This window comes from Camarhynchus parvulus, chromosome 5 (assembly GCF_901933205.1).
Source record: "Camarhynchus parvulus chromosome 5, STF_HiC, whole genome shotgun sequence".
NCBI classification, from domain to species: domain Eukaryota; kingdom Metazoa; phylum Chordata; class Aves; order Passeriformes; family Thraupidae; genus Camarhynchus; species Camarhynchus parvulus.
Window position 1 is genome coordinate 2516192 of NC_044575.1, and position 21077 is coordinate 2537268.

Genomic DNA, 21077 nt, shown 5'->3' on the forward strand with positions numbered 1-21077 from the left:
TAGATGTCACTGCTCTTTGTTCACTTGGAGGATTCCCAGCTTTATTGTGGTGTGAAACACAGGCACCTCTCCATCTCCCTGAGGAGCACAGGGTAACAAACAGCACCCTTTGCACCAGGGATTCATGATTTCAGTTTATAGCATTCCCACTCCAGAGCACAGCGAATTTTTAATGGATGCATCAGGAGACAGGAGATGTAAAATAAGAACACCCCCCCTCCTCTTCCCTGAGTGTCTCTACTTCTGCAACACCCCAGGACTGAGAGGCTTCAAAGAGCCACCCCCATCCCTCTCACTCCCAAAAAAAGATCAGGGAAAAATGAGAGAACTGAAAAAATATTGAAAAAGCCTTTATTGGCACACAAGGCAGATGGACCCTTGTGTCTGTACCATAGTTGAACAGGAGCAGTATCCCACCCAGGCTGAAAGAATTCCACACAATCCAGGATGGCAGGAAGGTAAACCTAACTGTGTCTTGCAAAGAGTCCAAAAAAAAAAAAAATTTTTTACTTCATCCTTCTTCTCTTACTCCCTAAAATCTCCTGCTATCCTTGGCTGAGTGAAAAAGAACCAATGAATCTTGGGTTCTCTGCCTTAGCACACAGGACAGCTGCCTGCACCTTCTTTCCCCCGTACTCAAATTAAACCTTTAACAAGATATGCAGGATTAATTATCTTTTTTTAAAGAGAGTGAGATAGGAGATAGTATGAATTCTTTTGTGAAAATTACATAATAAATTCATGGCTCTGCCACTGACAAAAGGCATCACCCTCTAGTTATTCAGTAACAAGATGAAAAATAAATTTTAAGAGCTCAGAAGGAAAAGCTGTAAGCAGACAGGGCAAAAAATGAGTTTGCCTGCCAGGTGCAGCCAGGAAAACATTGTCAGCAAGTTTAGTAGCTCCTGGCAGCACTGTCACCAGGCAGCATCAAAGGATGGAGCACAAGGAATACGTATCAATTAGACTGCTTGCACTTCCCGGGACCAAAGAGCTTGAAAAGAAAACTACTTTGCTAAGAAAAAGAGGTATATTCTTCATTTGCATGGGTTATGACTCAAAGCAAAATATTTGCTGTGTGATTATCATATATATGAAAAGCTGCTGACCACATCTGGACTTCAAGTCAGCGTTCTATATTTGTTAAATGCACACAAGTGGTTTGGTATCTAAAACTTCAGAAACCATGGTACCAGTGGAGTTAGGAGGCTGGCAAGCAGGATTTAAGAAGAGAAGCAAAGCAATATTGGCCAAAGCTTACTGGATCTCTCAATGGAAAAGTGTGGAAGAGGTTTTACAGTGACTTCTGTGAGCCAGAGAGAAGTCTGATAAGAGGATCCATGTTTACCCCTGAAAGAATTTCCTACCAAGGTCATTGACATAGAAACCAAGAAAGAAAGAAGGATAAATAGAGAAACCTGCAACTGCCTATTCCAATAAGCACTTTGTTTGTCTTTCCTGACCTATGAGGAAACTTTCCTGACCTGAAGTGGAAACTCAGGAGTTTTGTAAGAATGAATAAAAAGCATTCATGCTAAAATAAAAACAGGTTTGAAGCCTTCTGAAAATGGAGTGTGTTGCTTTGTATTGTGACTGTCTCAACTATGACAGAAAAGCATGTCTCCAGCAGGAATCTGCATTTCTTGGCTCACCACTCCCATGCCAAGAGCCCTGCAGCCCTGGCTCAGGGAAAGCCCAGCACCATCCCCAGCAGGGACACATCACACATTTCTTGGTTTTCCTATGACAGACACTGCAACAGGCACCGATGGGATGTGGGAAAGCATTAAAGAACTGACATTAATACTGTAATTTTGTCCTTAAAAGACAAACATAAAGTCAACTGTAAAGATATTTACAGCAGCTTATCCTCCAGTTTCTAAGGCTGCCAGGATTCCTATTCTGACTGTTTTAATTGAAGGGGCAGGTCTAACCCTCACAAGCTGACACCAAGGAGTGGCTCTACCACAAATCCATCTCCTATTCAATGAGATGAGGGATATTCTCATTCCAAGGCAAAATCCATGTAATGAATGTCTCCCTCCATCCTTGAGGACTACACAACACCACCCAGTCTGACCAGCTATGCTTGGACATTCCTGTAGCAAAACACACCTGAACCTGCCCTCCTCTGTCCGTGACAAGGAGAAATTCCACCTGCTTTGCTAGAAGAGTAACTTTAGATTTGATGCTCCAATAAGAAATTTAAGTCACTACTGTATCACCTGTGGACAAGATGAATTTGTAATACAAGTCAAATTTCTTCCCAGAATACACAATGTAATTCCCTATAATGAGCTTCACAAGCATTGAAGGGCAAAACTTAATCCATAAATTACACAGCACTTCATCCTTTTAAACAGACTTTTAAAAGCCACATGAATCATTTATGATTATGCAAGGCAAGTGATTTTACTAATCTAGAGACTTAATACTAGTTCTAGTTGTCTGGCAACATGCATCACAAGCCTAAAAAGCATCCCTGTTTTACTTTAACCTCTTCAGCTTTCTATCAAACACCTCAGGAAGCACAGTTAGTATATGATAATTAAGGACCAGCACGGTTTCATTTATTTCTATAGCCCAACTCCATTTTCTTTCTAGCAATTATTACTTTCCAGGAGAAAAAAAAATAATTTCTCCAGCAGAAAATTTGATGTTCCCTTATTCACTCCCTGCAGCTCTTCCCTTGGTGAGGTAGATCCTCTTGCTTTCTTTACTGCTCCCACTGCCCCTGCACTACTCTCCAAGGTTTTTTAGAGATTTTTTGGACCTGAAGAGAAACACTGCAGCCCTGAGACTGCAGCAGCTGACGAGAGACAAACTGGGAGAAAGGAACACCACAGCTACACAGGTGTTACCTTTTTGAGGGTTTTCCTAAAATCTGGTCTTGTTACAAACACTAAAAGGCACGCACCATTTTTATTGCAGTTTGGGGTTTTTTAAAAGAATACACAAAATCTGTTTCACAGTATACAAAATTACAACCAGAGTCTCAATATAAGTATTAGGAAATATTGCTTTTGTTTGTTAACTGAAGGGAACTCATTCCCTAGTTCAGTGGGAAGGAACCTAACCTGGTCAGCCAGTCCAGCTTCAGGGCTGACAAGAGGCTCAAGGATGTTCTTAAGGGCTAAATGACACTTAAATGTAATTTACATGTCCAGATGACACTTAAACCCCAGCAGGCTCTGGGCCACCCCAATGGGAAGCCTGTCCCAGTGTTCCACCAGCTTCCTGATCCCCATCATCCTTGGGGCGTCACATACACTATATTTATAGTTAGGTACACTTTCAATTTGCTCACAGTATTTAAGAATAAAAACCTTTACAGCAACTGAGAATATTGGCTCTGCTAATGAAGCAAAGCTGCAGTTCTGTAAATCCAATTACCAGTTCATATCCTGCACACAAAAATAGTTGAATAGGCACTTACTGAACAGATAGTGAGAAAGCTGACTTTTAATAGCAAAATTCCGAGCCACATTACCATTTTCAACAGAAAAAAGTGGTCATGTCTACAGGAAAAATGATAATTAGGAGATGAAGGGCAGCAATTTTCATAGGGAGCTAAGTGGCAGCAGGAAATGGGGACAGGGCAGTGGCAGAGACAGAGCCAGCGCATGAACGGGCAGCAATATGCAAGACTGCTCCTCACTCTCTTAACTTCTTGAAAATTCTCATTACAGCTTCATCACCCCAAGCCTTTAATAAAACCTGCAACAGCCTTGAGAAACAATTAACCACAGCATATCAAGTTAACACACTCTACCAACATCTCTCCTCTCAGAGGCAGCAGCCTGGAGAATCTCTGCCTGAACATCTCCCTCACTGACTAACTGCAAAAATTACACTGAAGACTTGAAAAGGCTGTTTCTGAAACTGCAAACCTAAAACTAGATTTATCTGGAAGTCTGGGAAAGAAAGGAACCCAGGGGGCCTGAGGGTGGGGAAGGAGCAGCTCAGAGCAGAAGGCTTTGGAAAAGGGTGCAAAAGAATAACTTGTGAAATGCCCCTCTGCAGACAGAGTAACATTCCCCAGTTAAAGTGTTGTCATTCTTAATAAAAAACACTATGTAAACAAATAATTACCAATTTAAAAAAAAACTGCAAGTGGAAGATGTCTTTTTGTTTAATCTATTAGACTGAAAGACCCAGTACTTTTAATTTTCAGATGCATCAGGAAAGGAATCAATCCATACAAATACTTGAATAGAAAGTGCTTAGGTATGAGCAAACTGCATGCCAGAAGTGCAGAAATACAAGGCTTGAGAATACTGACAGCCTATTTGTTACTTACAGCAAACACTGATCTAGAAGTGATGAAGGATTAATGCACTGCAGTAAATAAACTTTGCTACTAATAATATAGTTTGGAATATAAAAGAACTACCTACCTATCCTAATTCCTAAATACCTACTCTAGTGTCAAGGGCAAATGCTTCACTAACAAATAAGAGCTCAGAGACAGAGCTACTAAAACTAGCAACTGTACTTTGGTTTACACCTTAGTGCAATTTGATTAATTTTCTTTTAAACAGAACATTAGAAATAAAAACAGAAATTTGTCTACTTCTATGAAATAGCCAAATCTGCAGGAGTAGCATCCACCCCTACCCCCTTAAAAAAACTGCTGGCTCTTGGTCCTGCAGGGAGGGCCTTCTTTCATGTTAGTATTTGGAAAAGAATGGATAATTTTCAGGCACCACTCTCAAGAGACTAGACAGAGGGTGTACAGAGAAATATTTATTTATAGGCTGCCTTAAAAAAAACCAAACTGCAGTGACAAAACTCTTCAGTGATTTTTCTGGTTGGAGAATGATTCTGAATTGCAATCACTGATTCACTCCCTATTTCACTTAATTCAGACATCAAATACATCTCTTTTGTTATTCATCTGATTATAAAAAAGAAGCAATTTCTCATGTGTCTTTTTTCTTCCTTCCTATCGACAGCATCCTACTGTTATCTCTTCTCATTTTGGAGTTTTACTTTCTTTCCAGAACACACTTCCATTAAAAAAACCCCAATCACACCCCCCACCCCAATTGGGAGTTATGTTTAAACACCAAACCCATCTGCTATTATCTCACTGCTGTTCTTCCTGACTAACTGAGCCCCAGTACTGCAAATATTTCTCACAGATTAGGAGCGAAGCTGCAGAACCAGCCCTTTTAAATCATGATGAAAAGCACACTCTATGCTCTTCAAAACAAACAGACAGTGTCGCTTCTCTTTTACTGTAGCACCCTACAGCTCTGACATTTCTGCCCAGAAACTGGGGGTGAAGAAGAGAACTGCTCCATGTCGAAGTTTTCTTTTCCTGTGAGTCTACTGCACTGGCTGTTCTTTGATGAAGCTCCCAGATATACAGCTCACATCAGCACTGTCAGCTTGTTTCCCTTGCTCTGTTTCTACCCACTCTAATATATTCTCCAACCCAGGAAAACCATTCTCTTTTTTTTATTTAGGCAATCTGCCCATTATGAAATGGAATGTAATATTAGCTGTATGAAGTAATTTACAAATGCTAAGCACCCACTATATTCTAGTCAGATTCTACTTCATACCCAGATTCTCAATCTCATTTTAATGAAAAGTCAATTTTCAACATGCCCCGTGGCTTGTAATTTCCTCTTCAATTTCACACTCCCTTTAAGGCACAGTGGAAAACACCACCCCCCATTCACAGCCCTGCAAACTTGCTTCCTTCCCAACTAAGGCATTTTGGTTTTTCCTGTGTGCTTCAGTTCACTTCTGCTGCTCTTCCCTTCCTCAAGGTCTCTTGTACCTTACAGAAGCAGTGGGATGTTCTAGGATGTGGTTTTGGACAGCTAACACCCCCCAGATCTACTGGGATCCTTTGCAGTTCTTAGGAAGTATGCAAAGCAGCAGTGACTTTCCTCCTAAAATTTACTTTTTATGATTTAACTCTCAAATTATAGGATCAAAAGCACATCTAGCACCCATGGATTGCACGATAATCTCTATCTAACATGACAAAATGCAATGAGATAAATTAAAGATTATCAGTCTCAGCTGTTGGCCAGATCACTGAAGTTTTAAAGTTTCATTAAGAGGGAAGAACTTGCCCATCTCATTGGGCTAGAGATCCCTAATTTGTAAAACCAGAAAATTACACCATTTGTCTACTTCAATTGCTTTTTAAAAGAGAACAGTGCCTCAGCAGGGCCCATTGCAATTGAACACAGGCACTCCTCTAATGCTTTTTGCAGCTGATTTAATAAGATTATAGGCACCAGTGCCTATTATCTGAGGAGCACAGACCCACTGCAGTCTGCCAGTGCCACCACACAGGCTCTACCCCAAAATAGCTGCAATAATAATAATAATAATAATAATAATAATAATAATAATAATAATAATAATAATAATAAGAAGAAGAAGCACCCACTACGTTTTAGCCAGATTCTACTTCATACCCAGATTCTCAATCTCATTTTAATAAAAAGTCAATTTTCATAATAATATAATCCAAGCTGGATAATAATCCAAGCTGGAAATTCCTTGCTACACTCAGACCTAAAAACAAGGCAGGGATCAGACCACTGCAACAGATTACATGGAATAAAGGGTATGTGAGGCATCACTACCTAGGGGAAAAAAGCCAATTGTTCCTCTCACACCCTACAAAGCTGTGACCCAAGATGTAATTTATTAAGACTCTTAATTTGAAATCATTGTGTTTTCTCATGTCTATCAGTGTCCATTACAGTAATGTACAGCTATTTTAAAAAACCATTCCTGCTTTCATTTTGCTGTCCTCAAATTCTTCAAGAAAGTGGCAGTTTACTATGTCATTTGAGGTTATAGCTGAGGAAAATGAGGTGTTTTAAGGGGTACAGAGTTCCCCATTAGGTTTATAATTTTATAATTTCTCACTATACTCATCACATGCCTCAGTTTTGACACATTCTTTTCAGATGAAAAGGGTTTGCATAAAAGGGCAGAAAAGAGTAAGTTTGATAAGCAATCTGTCAATTATAGTATTTCAGACAATTTTTAAAGTAAAATATGGCTATCAAATAATAATAATTTTTATGGAAGAAATCTCTGTTCATTCACCAAGCATATGTTAAAAGTACACCTGAGCAATATACAATTTCAAAGAGATCTTACTTCTTGAAGAGATCCTAGAATATAAAATTTTTTAAAAGCTACACATCTGTAAGGCAGCCTCCACAGGGACTTGGCAAAAAGGGCTGCTAACCCAAATGAAGATATAAGAGCAGAAAGAACTGCTGCCTTTTTGAGTGGCCCAATTCATTCCGTGGCCATGCATTTGTGGCTCACATTTTCTAGCATGGAACTGGTCTCAGAAAGGCTCTCCCCAGTAAATCCAGCCAAACAAGCAATTCTCCTAAGGAAAAGGTTATTCAAGGAGTTAAAAATAGTACTAGATGATGTAATTATGTCATACAGCATAATCTTCTTACTCTTGTAATATTAGCACAAGACCAGCTTGGCTTGTTAGCAGACAACAAATATTTTGCCTCTGTTCTTAGAACATAAAGAGCAATTTTCCAATAATTTGTAGCAGAAATGGCCCAGAGAATGGTTCTCAAAACCATCAGACTGATCCTCAGCCTCCGAGGTTAGGTGCATTGTTATGTAAATACAGAATACATTCAGACAGCACTTGCATTACAGAATGCTGCAAATGCCTGCAAAGAGAAAATTAAAGCATAGTGTTCAAAATGGTATGTAGGCTCCTAGCTAATGTAATTTGCATAGAAGCACGTATGGGATCTCAGAAATCCCAAGAGAGCTCTTTTTTCTTCTATTTTGCTGCTTTAAGCTAGGATGCCAAGAGCAGGTTGGATATAAAAACACCAAGCACATGTCAATAGCAAAGCACTTTGTAAAAGGGACATGTAACTAATAAAAGAGCTTAACTGGAGAAAATATTTGGCTAAGAACAAAACAGAGACCTGTAGAAAACATCATGTAAGCCCTCTGAATTGAGAAGGTGCAGCTCCCAGCAAGGCAGCCAAGGTTCCCAAGATGTGGATCTGCCCAGGTCCAAACTCGAGGCCAGTTCTGGAAGAGAACAGGCTTGGCAATGGTGCTTGGTTTGGGCACGTGTCATCATGGTGATGCAGCAGCCTTCAAAATCCACTCTGAAGGCTCAGCAACACACTGAAGCATCACTGCAAAAGCTCTGTGATGGGCTGAGTCAGGCAGCACCTAAGAACTGACTTCCAGTACTGACTGCAGCAGAAATCTCTTGCTTTCACAGGTGAAAACCAGCACTTTCTAACAGTTACAGCAACTCTGCCAGCCTGGGAGGCAAAAACAACCACCAGCACAGGGTTCAAGCAGCTGCAGCAACTCAGCAGGTGCTCAACTCTTCTGTACATCAGAGGCACAAAGGCACACTCCAAGTGCAGTGAAAAATGTTTGACTGTGAAGCTTGTGCAGAAATGACAGACTGCTAGAAGTCTAAGGACACCTCCCCAGTGCAGGCTCTTCATTTGAGTCAGAGAGGAGATCAACCAGAATTATCAAACTTAATTGTTTGAAAACACCAGTGCTTTTCTCACTGGCAAATTAAAAAAACTCACAGCTGACCTTATTCAAACTTTTCTAGGGGTAAACCCAAACTTTGGAGCATCAGTAAAATGACAAATAAATATGTCATCTCTAACTTGGTGCCTTTTTTCTTTTGTAAATAGCTCATAATGAAACAGTATTTTTTTAACAGCTAAGACCACTAGCACAAAACTTACCTCCATTTGCTTAGTGCCAGAAAAAATATTCCTGAATTCAAGCCAGCTAATTTTAAAGTTCTACGGTACTTCTCAAAAAACACCCATCCTGTACACATGCAAAAAAAGCATGTGCTTTTGTGTATCAATCTGAAATTGAATTCCCCCCCCACTAAAAAAAAAGTGAGGCCTGAATTAAGTTTAGTCACACTTTGAGTGGGAGAACTTGAATTTTTATCCTGTAACAATAAATCATACAGTCTGTTTCCTGCTCAGGCTTACAAGCACTGATATTTTATCAGGAGGAAACACTGTGGAGTAGTCTGAGGTGCCTGCCCATCCTGCTCAAGGACTTCTGTGCAGAGTTTCATTTGAGCTACAATTATTGATAACATTGCCCTGGGGAATGGTAACTGGTGGACAACAATCATGGGCAAGTAAGGCACCAGGGCAGCAATTTCTTTCTTAGGGGGTGGAGTAGGGATGGGGACCCTGCTCTGCATTTAGCTTGCACCCACTGCACTTCTTTGGGTGACTTGGACCAACAAGTCATGCATTTGGGACTATTTTAAGAGTGCATTTTTACCAAAAAACCCCTTAAATAGCTAGTAGGGTTTTCCAGGGTATCTGTGTGTGCTTTTAAACATTTATCCCTTTCTATTTAGAACCAGTCCTTTGAACTTTACAGTCTTTATTATAAATGAACTGCACTTTCTCCTAGTCACTTTTTATCCAACTATTGGCCATTATCACAGGGAGTAAGAATATCTAGCACAATCCTGCAACTAGGCAGAACTTCAAATTCCCAAAGGCACAGTCAGTCAGGACCAGAATGACAAAATTCCCCCAGTGAAATGAACCCTGCCAGACTAAGGCTCTCAGTGTAGGGCCTGCTGCTCTGACCTGGTATGAAGGAAATGTTTCCTCATGGAGGAACCTGGCTGCACTGTCAGGGACACTTCCAAAGCACACTGCTGGGAACTAAAACTATTAATTATTGCAGCGCCATGGAAAAATCTTGGGAAGGGCTCAACTGACAAAGCTGGTGGAAGGAAAACTGCAAGCTAAACTTCCAAAAGCAAATGTGTTACAAAAGGAATTTTTTGTGAACTTATTCACTGTCACTCATCTTCGGCTTGTATTAATTGTATATTAGAAATGCTTAACACCTTTAAGTAGCTGCAAGCCTATACACACATATATATATATAATTCCTATCATTCTAGCCCGTGCTGCATTAATATCAATAGCAAGGCTGCTTGTACCTCAAGCTCTGCATGCTGTAATGCAATTTTCTGTGATACAATACCAAAGAGTAACCTACAGAGACTGACTGAACCATGTCTCAGGGAGTTTAAAAGAAATTAATTCAGAACTGTTCCTACAATATAGTGCTCATCACAGGCTGTTAAATGTGCTTGCACACTTTACAAATGCAATACCATTACTAACCAGCAGCTGCATAACTGCATAAGCAGAATTTAGAGATAGCAAGAATACCAGATTTCTCCTGCAGTAATTACAATGTTAAAAAAGTCTGTCAGGGGATTAATTTGAGATTTGTTTTTTAGATCAAATCAGTTACATTTCATTACTAGGGAATCTCCCCCCCAGTCCCTTTGTTGCCCCATCTGAAATGGGCAGTACAATTGTGGCACTGAAAGAACACCTCTGAGCTGTGCAGTGACAGCTCCTGCCAAGGCCTCCTGGGACCTCCTCATCATCTGAAAGATGAACTGCAAGCACACATTGGAAGATACAGCACCCAGCAATAGCTGAGATTGACAATTCTTACACTGAATATACTCCTGCATCTGCCCATAAAAACACACACAGACAGTACGGTGACGGGTAGGTAGGAATGGAGAAAAGGCAAGCCAATACTGGGATCAAGACAACAAAAATGAAGAGGGAATCCAGCTCTATCTTCCCACTCCTCTACACACAGCACCAAGGCATGTTTTTGCACTCAGGCTGAAGCTGCAGATAATAAAATCCTTTTCACTGAAATTCTAAATATATTCTCCATACATTATTTTTCTAAGTACCTATACACTTTTAGGGAGTAAATTACCTGCAGACAATTTGCACTGGTAAGTTCACCCACTCCTATTCCTACTCTATGATTTAAAAAGAACATTATGCTGTGTGACCTTATAATCTAAACATACACACACACATACACACACACATACACACACACACACATGAACACAGATGCATATGCATAGTCTGACAGATTCCTCAGGAATCCACAGGCATAGAACCTACAGTAAGTCTGCATTTAGCCATAACAATTAAAATAATCAAAATCCTAAATTGAGAGAACGTTTTAAACATAGTTTGATGTTTAAATGCAGCTCCACTGAATACAATGAAGTTAGCTAACATGCTAACTTCATAATCTGTTTTATCTGCAGGACAGCACATATACAACTACACACCTGCCACCCCATTTCTGCAAATCTAAATTTCAAACTGAGAGTTCATTTTAATTTTGTTTAAACAGTAAAAACTGTGTTTGAGAACCCATACTTCAAGGGTGAACAACAGCTAAAGGAAGTTGACTTTGTTGCAGTCTGGATGTAGAAAATACTATAAACTGAACAACTAGGCATTATTTTAGTCCAAATGCAAGACCTGGAATGTATTTTAAGCAATGTATCCATTCTCACAAAAACCAATACAGAAGTATCAGATTGTTTATAGCAAGAATGTACAGTCATCTCTTGTTCTAGTTTCACACACTGGTTATTTCTGACTCTCTATTTCAAGCCCTAATGCAAAGCATAAAGGGCTGGCCTGAGTATCTTGTCCTCATTAGAATCTCAAAGTGTCACCCAGATAGATTACAGGAATCAAAGGAGGTAAAACACTTGATCCTCCATCACAATATTAAACTTTCCAAATTAGCTGATGTAGGGGAATGGTTTGAATTAAGGATAAAAAAACGATGTAATTTAAACATATGTACAAGCTGCTTTGCTGGAACTCAGAGCCAGGGTGAAAGCACAAGTGAAATTAGCACACATCCTCAGCATACTAAATCCTCTCCTTTTGGAGTATGTCAGAGATGTTAAAGTTCTCAAAGCCTTGAGCCCAGCAATCTACAAGAGCACTGGGTACAGCACCTGCCATCAGATCAGCACTGTGTTCTCACTGGAACTGGTGCAATTTAAGATTAATGCACAGCCCCTGTCACAGGGCTTGTCCAATCTGCTTTTAATGGAACAGAGACAGCCCAGCTGTTTACACTTCAGATTAACAGCGAGGTCTTGTCTCAAGATGCAACAGGAGCCCACTCTAGAGAAGTTATTACTGAAAACTGTGCACAAACTCAATTAAAAAAGAACACCTTTCTACTTATCTGCCTATCCTCAAAATGTAACATTTATGATGTTCCAGTGAACCCTGGAAATGCTCCCATGCTTTTGTATTATATTTGTCATTACCAAACCAGCTCAACCCCACTACAGATCAGATTCAAATTACTTAGCTTATTTGAAATAATAGAATAATAACAAAAACTAGAAATTAGATTATTTAATTACAAATTAAGATTTCCTCATGTGTAGTTAACTACATGTACATAATGTGCACAAAGCAAATGCTACCTGTGCAATGTTATACAGTTATGGACCAATGCATATGTCTTCTCACTTCTGAATTGCTTTATGTAAGAATTAAAAAAAAAAGGTCACAGGATGTTAGGTACACATGTCATTGGAGAAATCCAAAACTGTCACTGGAGATGGAGCACCCATCATTCTGAAGCCACTGGTGAGAAAAATCAAGAATAAAACGAGGGGGAAACCCAACGCACTCTTGTAAATGAAGACCACTAAGAGGACACAGGAATGCCACGGGGAAGGACTTGCTTCCACAGAGCTTCCAGCTAAGAAAGTCACTGGATCTCATCCCAGCTATGACTCAAAGCCTCCCCACAGTCTGTAAAGACATTCTGCAGCAAACAGTCACACATCATTTTATGTAGTAGCACTAGCAGAGAAGGTTTAACAGAAAGTGTTCTCTCAACCATCATGTTTCTCAAAATCTGAATAAAGATCAGGAAACTCAACCAGCTGGCAGCTAGAAGAGATACAGAAAAGAATCAAAAGATTACAATCACGGTTTTCCTCTCGCAGGGAGATGGAGAACCAATCCATAGCAAATACAGCATACACAAGAAACTTGTTTTTACTTCTGGTTCTTTCAGGTTCTGATATAAGAAGCCCAAGTTTGTGCCTGACCTGATGCTCAGATCCCCCCTCAAAATATCAAAGAATCAACAAACGACTTCAACAGAAGAAAGCACACAAAAAGTTTTCACTGTCCTTGTTACACTTGAAAGTGAGACTTCAGAAGTGTTGTGAACAAGAGCACATAGCTAGCACAGCTAACAGGGAGATATTTCTGTTGCCCCACATGGAAAGAATACAACAGAACAGGAAGTAGTTTGTGTTTATTCATGTGTAAATAGCAACACACTACAGAAGAGGGTCAGAGTAATCTCTTCATTAGGCAGCACTTCCACTTCAGAAATGTCCTCAAACTTCCCCACAGTAGGTTTTAATGATCAAATACAGCAAATAGAATTATGAAGCAACCCACTAGTGTTGTGCTGCATGCATCTTCTCAAACTACAAATGTCAGTATGTGGGCAATTTTCTGATATTACACAGCTTGTAGGACCAGGGGAACTATGCAAGATGTAGACACACCTGTATTGACACTTGGAGCAGAAGAGACAGGAAAAAGGTGCATTCACTTTCTAGTGCAAGTCTACAATAATCACACAGACAGAACAACATTTATTAACAGGAATGGAACAAGTCCACACATGAATAAGATCATAATAATACAGTTGTAAAAAAGATTGAAAATGTCAGACTGAGGCAGTCAAGACTGTGCAGTATGGGTATTTGTACAGAGCACCTGTACAGCAGTTTCTCAAAGCAGGAGCTTACCATGAGAAATGTGGCTGGCTAGTGGGGTGGGCATGGATTATCATGGGGATGCCTTCCATTAAGAAATTCACTAAGATCAGCTGGTGATACACACAATATATTCAGTTGAAAGTACCACTAAACAGAATCTCAGGCAAGAAACCTATTCTACTTTGACTTCTGATCACTCCAACTGCATCCTGACAGAAGTCAGTTCCCATTTTTCCCCAAGCAGAATAATTTTGGTGATAGGTACACAATATTCTCCTTTCTGAATTTATAACCAGACTAAAGTAAAACAGGGGAAGAAAATGCTTTGAAGAAACACAGACATTTTAAACAAAAACAATAATTTTTCTAAATGGTTTTATTTACATTTTTCATATACAAGTACGTTAAATGATACATTCTGACTAGTATCCACACCAGTGTGAATTACATGGATTAAAGATACTGATGTATTGCATATGATGAAATGCAAAACAACCCTAAGCTGTGGTCCCACCCCCTGAATGTGAGATGCCTCACACAGCATCTGTTTGTGACCAAGACAGTTAAAATTCAAAATGTCCATATGAAATAGAAGTTATCTAAACAAATGTATCTGGTTGCATTTCTTTAGGACAAGCAATAACACAGGAGTCTTGCAAAATTCTCAAGACAAAAAAATACATATTAACAGCCAAACCTTTTACATGTATGTTATCAGCTTTGTATTTATTGTTTCTAGACTTGGGCTACTTGTCACAACTGTCTTTTGGAAATGATTTTTATGTCTTTAATTATGGCAACCTTTCAACCCCTATTAACAATGTTCAAAGTGACCAGGATATAATGCTGTACCACTCAATAAAAAAGGTAAAAGCTGTGGTGTGAACTGGCCTGAAGCATTCAGGACAATTACAGAGGAAAGTTTCCATTCAGAGTAACTGGAACTAAAAATTCCTTAGATCATTAAAAAAATGTTGAAAGTATGTGAATACAGTTTAATAAATGTGCCTAAGAGGATTTTCAACCTGGTGATTTCTCAAAGGAAACTAGCAGAGAAAAAAAAGGCAATTTCAAAAGTTTGCTTCAGAACTACTGAAGTATTTACAAGACTGGTAAAGTAAATGTTCTTTCATGAGCATGAAATGCATTATCAGGTCCTTCTGTATCTAAAAGATGGTTCAATCAGTCAAAGTGACAAAGGAAATAGTAAAAGACAGCTGGGCCTATGGGATCATAGGGTATTAAACTGGATTTATTTTCACATTTCTGTAGCACCTTTTAGGCAGGTGCCAAAAGCACTTTAATCACTAAAGCAGCCTCACAACAACCCTGTGAGGTAGGTAGGTAGGTATCTGTTAAATAACAGGTTAAATAACTTACCCAGGGAGACACAGCACATCAGCAGAGCAGGCTAGAGTCCAGACCGTGTGATCTATGGATTTAACATTATGGCACAGTGGGGCTGAGACTTAGACACTCCTTTATACAACTGCCATGTCAACAGAGCCAAGCTTTCTGAGAGGAGGTTTTTATGGGAAAGGTATCAGAAGAAAAGTGTACTTTAAGTAACTAGAGAAAATAAGAGTTGGGGAAGAATAGCACTACTGTTCCACTTCCTAAATTTTAAGAGATGCAGAATAGCAAGTTAACTATTCTACTTGCTTAAATACTTATCAAATCCAAAACTCTACTTAGGTGTTCAAACACTATGACCCAAAACCAGCTGTGAACTGGGAGTTGTTTCATCCACTTATATAATTTCTAAGTCCTGTAATTCTTCTTTGAAGGTCAGAAGAAATAAGAACCAGCGCAAGAATCCAAACTTTTTTCATCAATTTCAACTTTAATAGTGTAATTCCCATTAACAAACTGTCAAAGCATGCTCTTCCTAACTAATCTCCACGTTCTACTGACTACCTAACCAGTCCCAATGCAGAGAGCAGAGCATATAAATCAGTGCTTGGCACACAAAATGCTAAATGTGAAGTATGTGGTTCCTTTAGCATGCTCTGTGTACCAGTTGTGGTGAGCTGGATGATACACTGAGTGCTGAGCACTGTTCTCCACCATATTCCACTAGGGAACACAGCCATACACAAAAAGCACAACAGTCAGTGAGCTGAACAAACACAGTCATAAAACCAAGAGGTAATCACAGCAGCAAGGCCTGCACTTACAAGTTATACATTACAAAAAGAACTGGCACATGCAGTTTTTGTTCAGATAGTTTATCAACAATTTCTACTGAAGACTGGAAGTGACTAAAGAGAACACATTTGTTAAGTCAGACAAAGGGGAATTTAAAGACTTCTAACAACTTTGAGAGTACAGCTGTTAAAGGGCTAATTTCTTTTTCATAAGGCCCTTTTCATAACCCTCACCCTGGCTCATCTACCAATACACCACAACTAAGGAACATTGTTCAGCTCTGATTTATGTCTTGCAGAGGGCAGAATTCTCTAGTGAAAGACAGCCTGCCAGAAAAGAACCCCCATTTCCCCCCCCTTTCTGTCTTTCTGGGATGCAAAGAGAAAACATTTTCTTGTTAAGGAGTGAAAGTATTTTTTGACATCAGAGGAAATGCAGGTAACAGATGACTGAAGATTTTACAATTTTCAGATTTCAATAATGAGGCAGCAAAAGTAAATTGAAAGCAGTGCTGGAGATCAACCACAGGTTTATTTTACTAAATCATGGCTAGAAACTCATATACTTCTAACAGCCCAAGAAAAGTTTTCTAGCAGGAGGAGACTACTAAAATTGCCAAGGAAGAAAGCTTTTGGAAAATACTTTCCTTATATTCCTTGCACATCTTAAGGCTGCAATAAAAAGAAGCCTGAACAGAATTCCTCTACTCAGCCTTCAAAAATGAACTGAAGTCTAAATTTAACCACAGGGTTTAAAGAACATTTGATAAAGCATTTTGATTTGAATCTCACCCAGACGGACTGCACAAATGATATGCAACTGAAAACAACACTGACAACAGTGCCCAATTCTGTGACCATATCTTTTTATAGAGAGGAATTTGGAAATAAGTTGTTTCAACTTATAGCTATGTGTGCTCACATGTGCTTAAAAAAAACCAGAGAAAAGCATATTGCTTTGTTTGTAAATTACTATCAGTTGTAACATGTCACTGTAACCAGGAAAGTTGAAAATTAAGTCATAACTGGGATTTTCAAAATTTGGCTGTTAAAAGATAAATTTCTGAAAATTACCTTCTTACATTTCTTTCAAATATAACCCTCTTCAGGTGCAGCCTCTACTGGAAATCTGCAGTTCCTATTTTTCCATTGTTTTGAACAACAGAACTATATATTCCATTTCTCTAATATTTGAAGTGTATTAATAAGCAGACACACAAGAACTAGTGATGGCTATGACAATTTTTTCCCTCTCAGATTTACCTCGTGTTCCCTGGTGCTGATCTGCTCTCCTTGAAGGAACAGGTAAAAAATTCTGCCCTAGACTGTTCCAAGTTTGCCACTGTTAAGGTTTCTAAATACTCTTAGATCATAAATTAGGGGAGGTAATGTCTGTCAGTTCATCTCTGAATGTGGTTTAAGATAGGGAGCTTTACACTGACAACAGGACTTTCTGCTGAAGGATGTACAGTGTAGTACGGGCTTTCTGAAATGGCCTTACTCAACCCTTAAATTTGAGGCATGAGAAAGATAAAGGTTTTAAAAAAGCACAGAAATCAGGCAATTTAATGAAATGATGAAATAAGATTAGATTCTAAAAACTAGAAGCTGTAGCAAAAATTTCAGGGTACAAGAGGCTAATGGATTTGGCTGCAGGATCCAAAAAGGAAAAAGATGTATTTGGATGTTAGTCCATTTGCAATCTCCCAAACATGAATAAACATCAACATTCTAAACAAGATAGTGAAAACTCTATATATTTAATTTGGTAGCATTCAATTTAAATGGCACTATTTTGCACTGCAGCATCTTACTATAAACTACAACATAAAAATTTCTGCTCAATTCCCATGATCCCAATTGTCCTTATCTTCAAAATTTACTGCCAGACATTTCTGGATAAGTAATTTAATGTAAAATAAGATATGATAAGTATGCAATGAAATTTCACAGCAAATGGAAGAAAAAGAGCTCATTTCTCATCTACAGAATACAGGTCCCCACCCCTGAAGTTTAGCATATATGAAATCTGTCTCAAGGAAGATGTGCAGCCAGAAGATGCCCACAGAAACCATGTGTATTAGTATTAAATACCAGCTACAGAAAGGAATCAAACCAAAATGAACACCACCACCCCCCCATGATTATACAGGGAATTTCATGGCATGTCATTAGAGACAGTTCACTGACCAATGCACTTAGTGATAAGTCTTACCCAGTCATGGAAACAATCACAATTTGTTGGGATTTTTAAAAGCTAATGAGTTGGGCTAATGCATTTTCATTCCAGAAATTAGTTCCATCCCCACACCCTCCCTGCAAACACTGTTCACAGAAACATTCAATTCCCTAAGAAAGCAAAAAAAAAAATAAAATAAAAGAACCAAATATTTAGAGAAAGTCACTCAAATAAGTTTGTATGTGTAAATAAAAAAAAATCCTCTAAGTAAATGACACAGGAGGCAATAAATTGACACGACAAGCAAATAAAAGGCTAAAGCACTCCAATACCATTGAAACAGTTTTAATGTTGTTGCAATTCCATAATGCAACAATCATCAACTCATGAAAGACCCAATACTTTAGAATTCATTTTAATCATTCCTTTGTACCTATTTTACAAAATAAAGCAAGGCATATTTAAAATCCCCTTTCCCCTAGATATTATGTGCCTATCTTATTCATGCTTATAAAAATATAAACTTAAAATCCTATGAAATGTTATGTAAGAAAAAATGTAAAAATATTAACCTCTGCTTCAATGTACAGTTTCCAGAATCTGCCAGAACTGGGGAACTGGGCAACAAGGCGTTCATAGGTCTTCCGTGCTTTGTCTATAGGCTGATTCTAAAAATTGAAAATCAAAACAGCATTTACAGTATTATGATTTATGTAAATGATTATGCTGATTTTACTCCAGAACGAAATAGTGTGAGTGGACCATAGATAAGGAAATGTAATCCTATATCACTAAACCTGTGCCTCTCGAATGAGAATGCTCCAAGCGTCAAGGTCATATGGATTTTCTTCTAGTTTCTTTTCAGCTTTCTTCACTTTTTCTGGCACATATTCAGCAGTCTAGAAAAATTAAAAAGAAGACATAAGAGATCACAAGCAGTGCTTGAAAAGTTCTATCCCACCTACACAGTCAAGCAAAAGATAACATTTCAACAGCATAACATTCCACAGCTCAGCTTTTAAAATGCAGTTTCTAAAGTGGAATTCAGCTAGAAAACAAGTTGTCCCAGGAAAATAATGCACACTTCGCACAAGTTCTACATGTTATGGACATCAACCAAGAAGTTAGACTAAACCAACTCAACGTCTCTAAAACATGAAAACAAATTTGAGTTTGCTGGAATATTTACTGCACTATGAATTTTAAACATTTTTACCAACCTGGAACTTTAAGATGCAAAAAGTAAATTCAGCCCAGTATTTCTATCACAGAGCTCAGGCAAACAAATCCAGTTTATCCAGGAGTCATTCAGGACTTGGAGAACAGAAGGTATTTGGTATCACAGGTTTAACAAGAAAATCAGGAGCTGATATTTAGCAGAAACAGATACACACTATCCAAGCACAATTTCCTTGTTCACTTTCTGATCTCTCAACCCTACAGATGCCTCCTGTAGTTTTGGCACTAACATCACCTTTTTTTAAAACACTCAGACATTCCTACTGAAGTTTAAAAGCTTTTTTTCGGGCTAAAAGCTGTACCAAATTGACTGCAAACTTTTTAACACAGTTACTTTCAAACACTTTTGGAAATAACTTGCTTTATGATTTTCAGGGTTTTTTTCTAGATCTAACACTGTTAACACAAGTAGAATAAAAAATTACACTGTGAAGATCACACACAGACAGCCTTAAAATACATGTTTGTTACAACCCTAACTGAGCTGAAATTTATTTCTTAAGCCTGAAATATTGTTCTGACCTGTACTCCAAACCACTTACTAACTTTGAAAACCTGGCTCATTTTTAGGCAGATAACAGCAATACAAAAACCACACCAACTAAATTCTTGCCTTTGTGAGATGTAAAATAGTAACCCCTAAATCATTACTATAAGACCTTGCTGGTGAAATTTTATAATTAAGAATATTCATCTCTAATATTTTCAGCAGTACCATGTAGTGTGACTCAGTTATAAAAAAACTTCCAGAAAATTCTAAAAAAACTCCCAAATTCCTGCCATCTGCTAAAAGATTATTTTAAGGAATTTGTTTTAATTCTTAATATTGGGTCTAGGTCCCAGAATCCCAGCATAGGGCAGGCTGGAAGGGATCCCACTGGGTCACCTGGTCCAAGCTCCCTGCCCCAGCAGGTCAGTGCATCCTTCTGAAGCTGAAAAAGACAAACAGCACAGAGAGAACCAACACTCCTCTCTCTCAAAGGTGCCAGCACGCTTTAGAATGAGAAGCAGAAGGTAACTACACTAGTTCTGAATATTTTTCAGCATTACCAGTTTTTGTGTCAGTCCTACTAGCAAGATATAATTCAAAGCATATCCCTCTAAATAAATTACTTAATAAATCTACTTATAAAATGGGAAAAGGTTCAAAAATATTGCAGAACTGTTAAATGGACATATCTGATATTGCAGATATGCAATAAAGGAAAAAGAAAAAAAATCAGTAGGCTGAGCTTTATAGGAGTCTAAAGACCTTTACTCCTTTTGATTCACTTCTCAAGCAATTCAAGCAATTTTTAACACTAATGCAAAGCAGTGTAGCTTGGAAGGCAAATATCAAATCCCACATTAAACTATTATAAAATGAATTTGATTAAAGAATCAAAGTAGCACTAAGCTGTAAACTCTGTAGTAGTAAATTTATAAACCGCCATATGAATAGTTTTACATTCCTAAGTCCATCAAAATTTTGATTCTGTAGTAGTTCAACTGATACAGGCTTAAGATGTAGAACAGTATAAGATGATCTAGCGGTTTTATTTCTTCCCAACTGACATGCATAAACATTATTCAGCTTCCAGAAGCAGCACTGAAGCTGAAATTTCTGAACTTTAAAACTATTTCTGTAAGTTACCCCTACAGGTGACCCAAAACTGCAATGTTGTTTATTCAATAAAGCACTAATTCAAATACAACAACATCAGAGGGAAGCTCTGATTCTGACTATAACCAACCCAGTGAAATTTACTTGTCTTAAATAAATTATTCTGGGTACACTGGACAGAGGGGTCTGGCAGATGTACCATTCATGTCTGCTACAACAAAAAGGACCCCACCCTACAAAAGC

At 38.4% G+C, this 21077-nt stretch overlaps 1 protein-coding gene across 1 annotated transcript in view; it reads right to left on the bottom strand.

Annotated features, from left to right (window-relative positions):
• Positions 1-21077, bottom strand: part of CSTF3 (cleavage stimulation factor subunit 3) — a 44408-nt gene that overhangs the window by 16536 nt on the left and 6795 nt on the right. The window contains exons 2-3 of the mRNA XM_030948651.1: positions 18790-18891; positions 18565-18660 (exon numbers count right to left, since the gene is read on the bottom strand). Coding sequence (XP_030804511.1) covers positions 18565-18660; positions 18790-18891 — 198 coding nt within the window. The remainder of the gene's footprint in view (positions 1-18564; positions 18661-18789; positions 18892-21077) is intronic.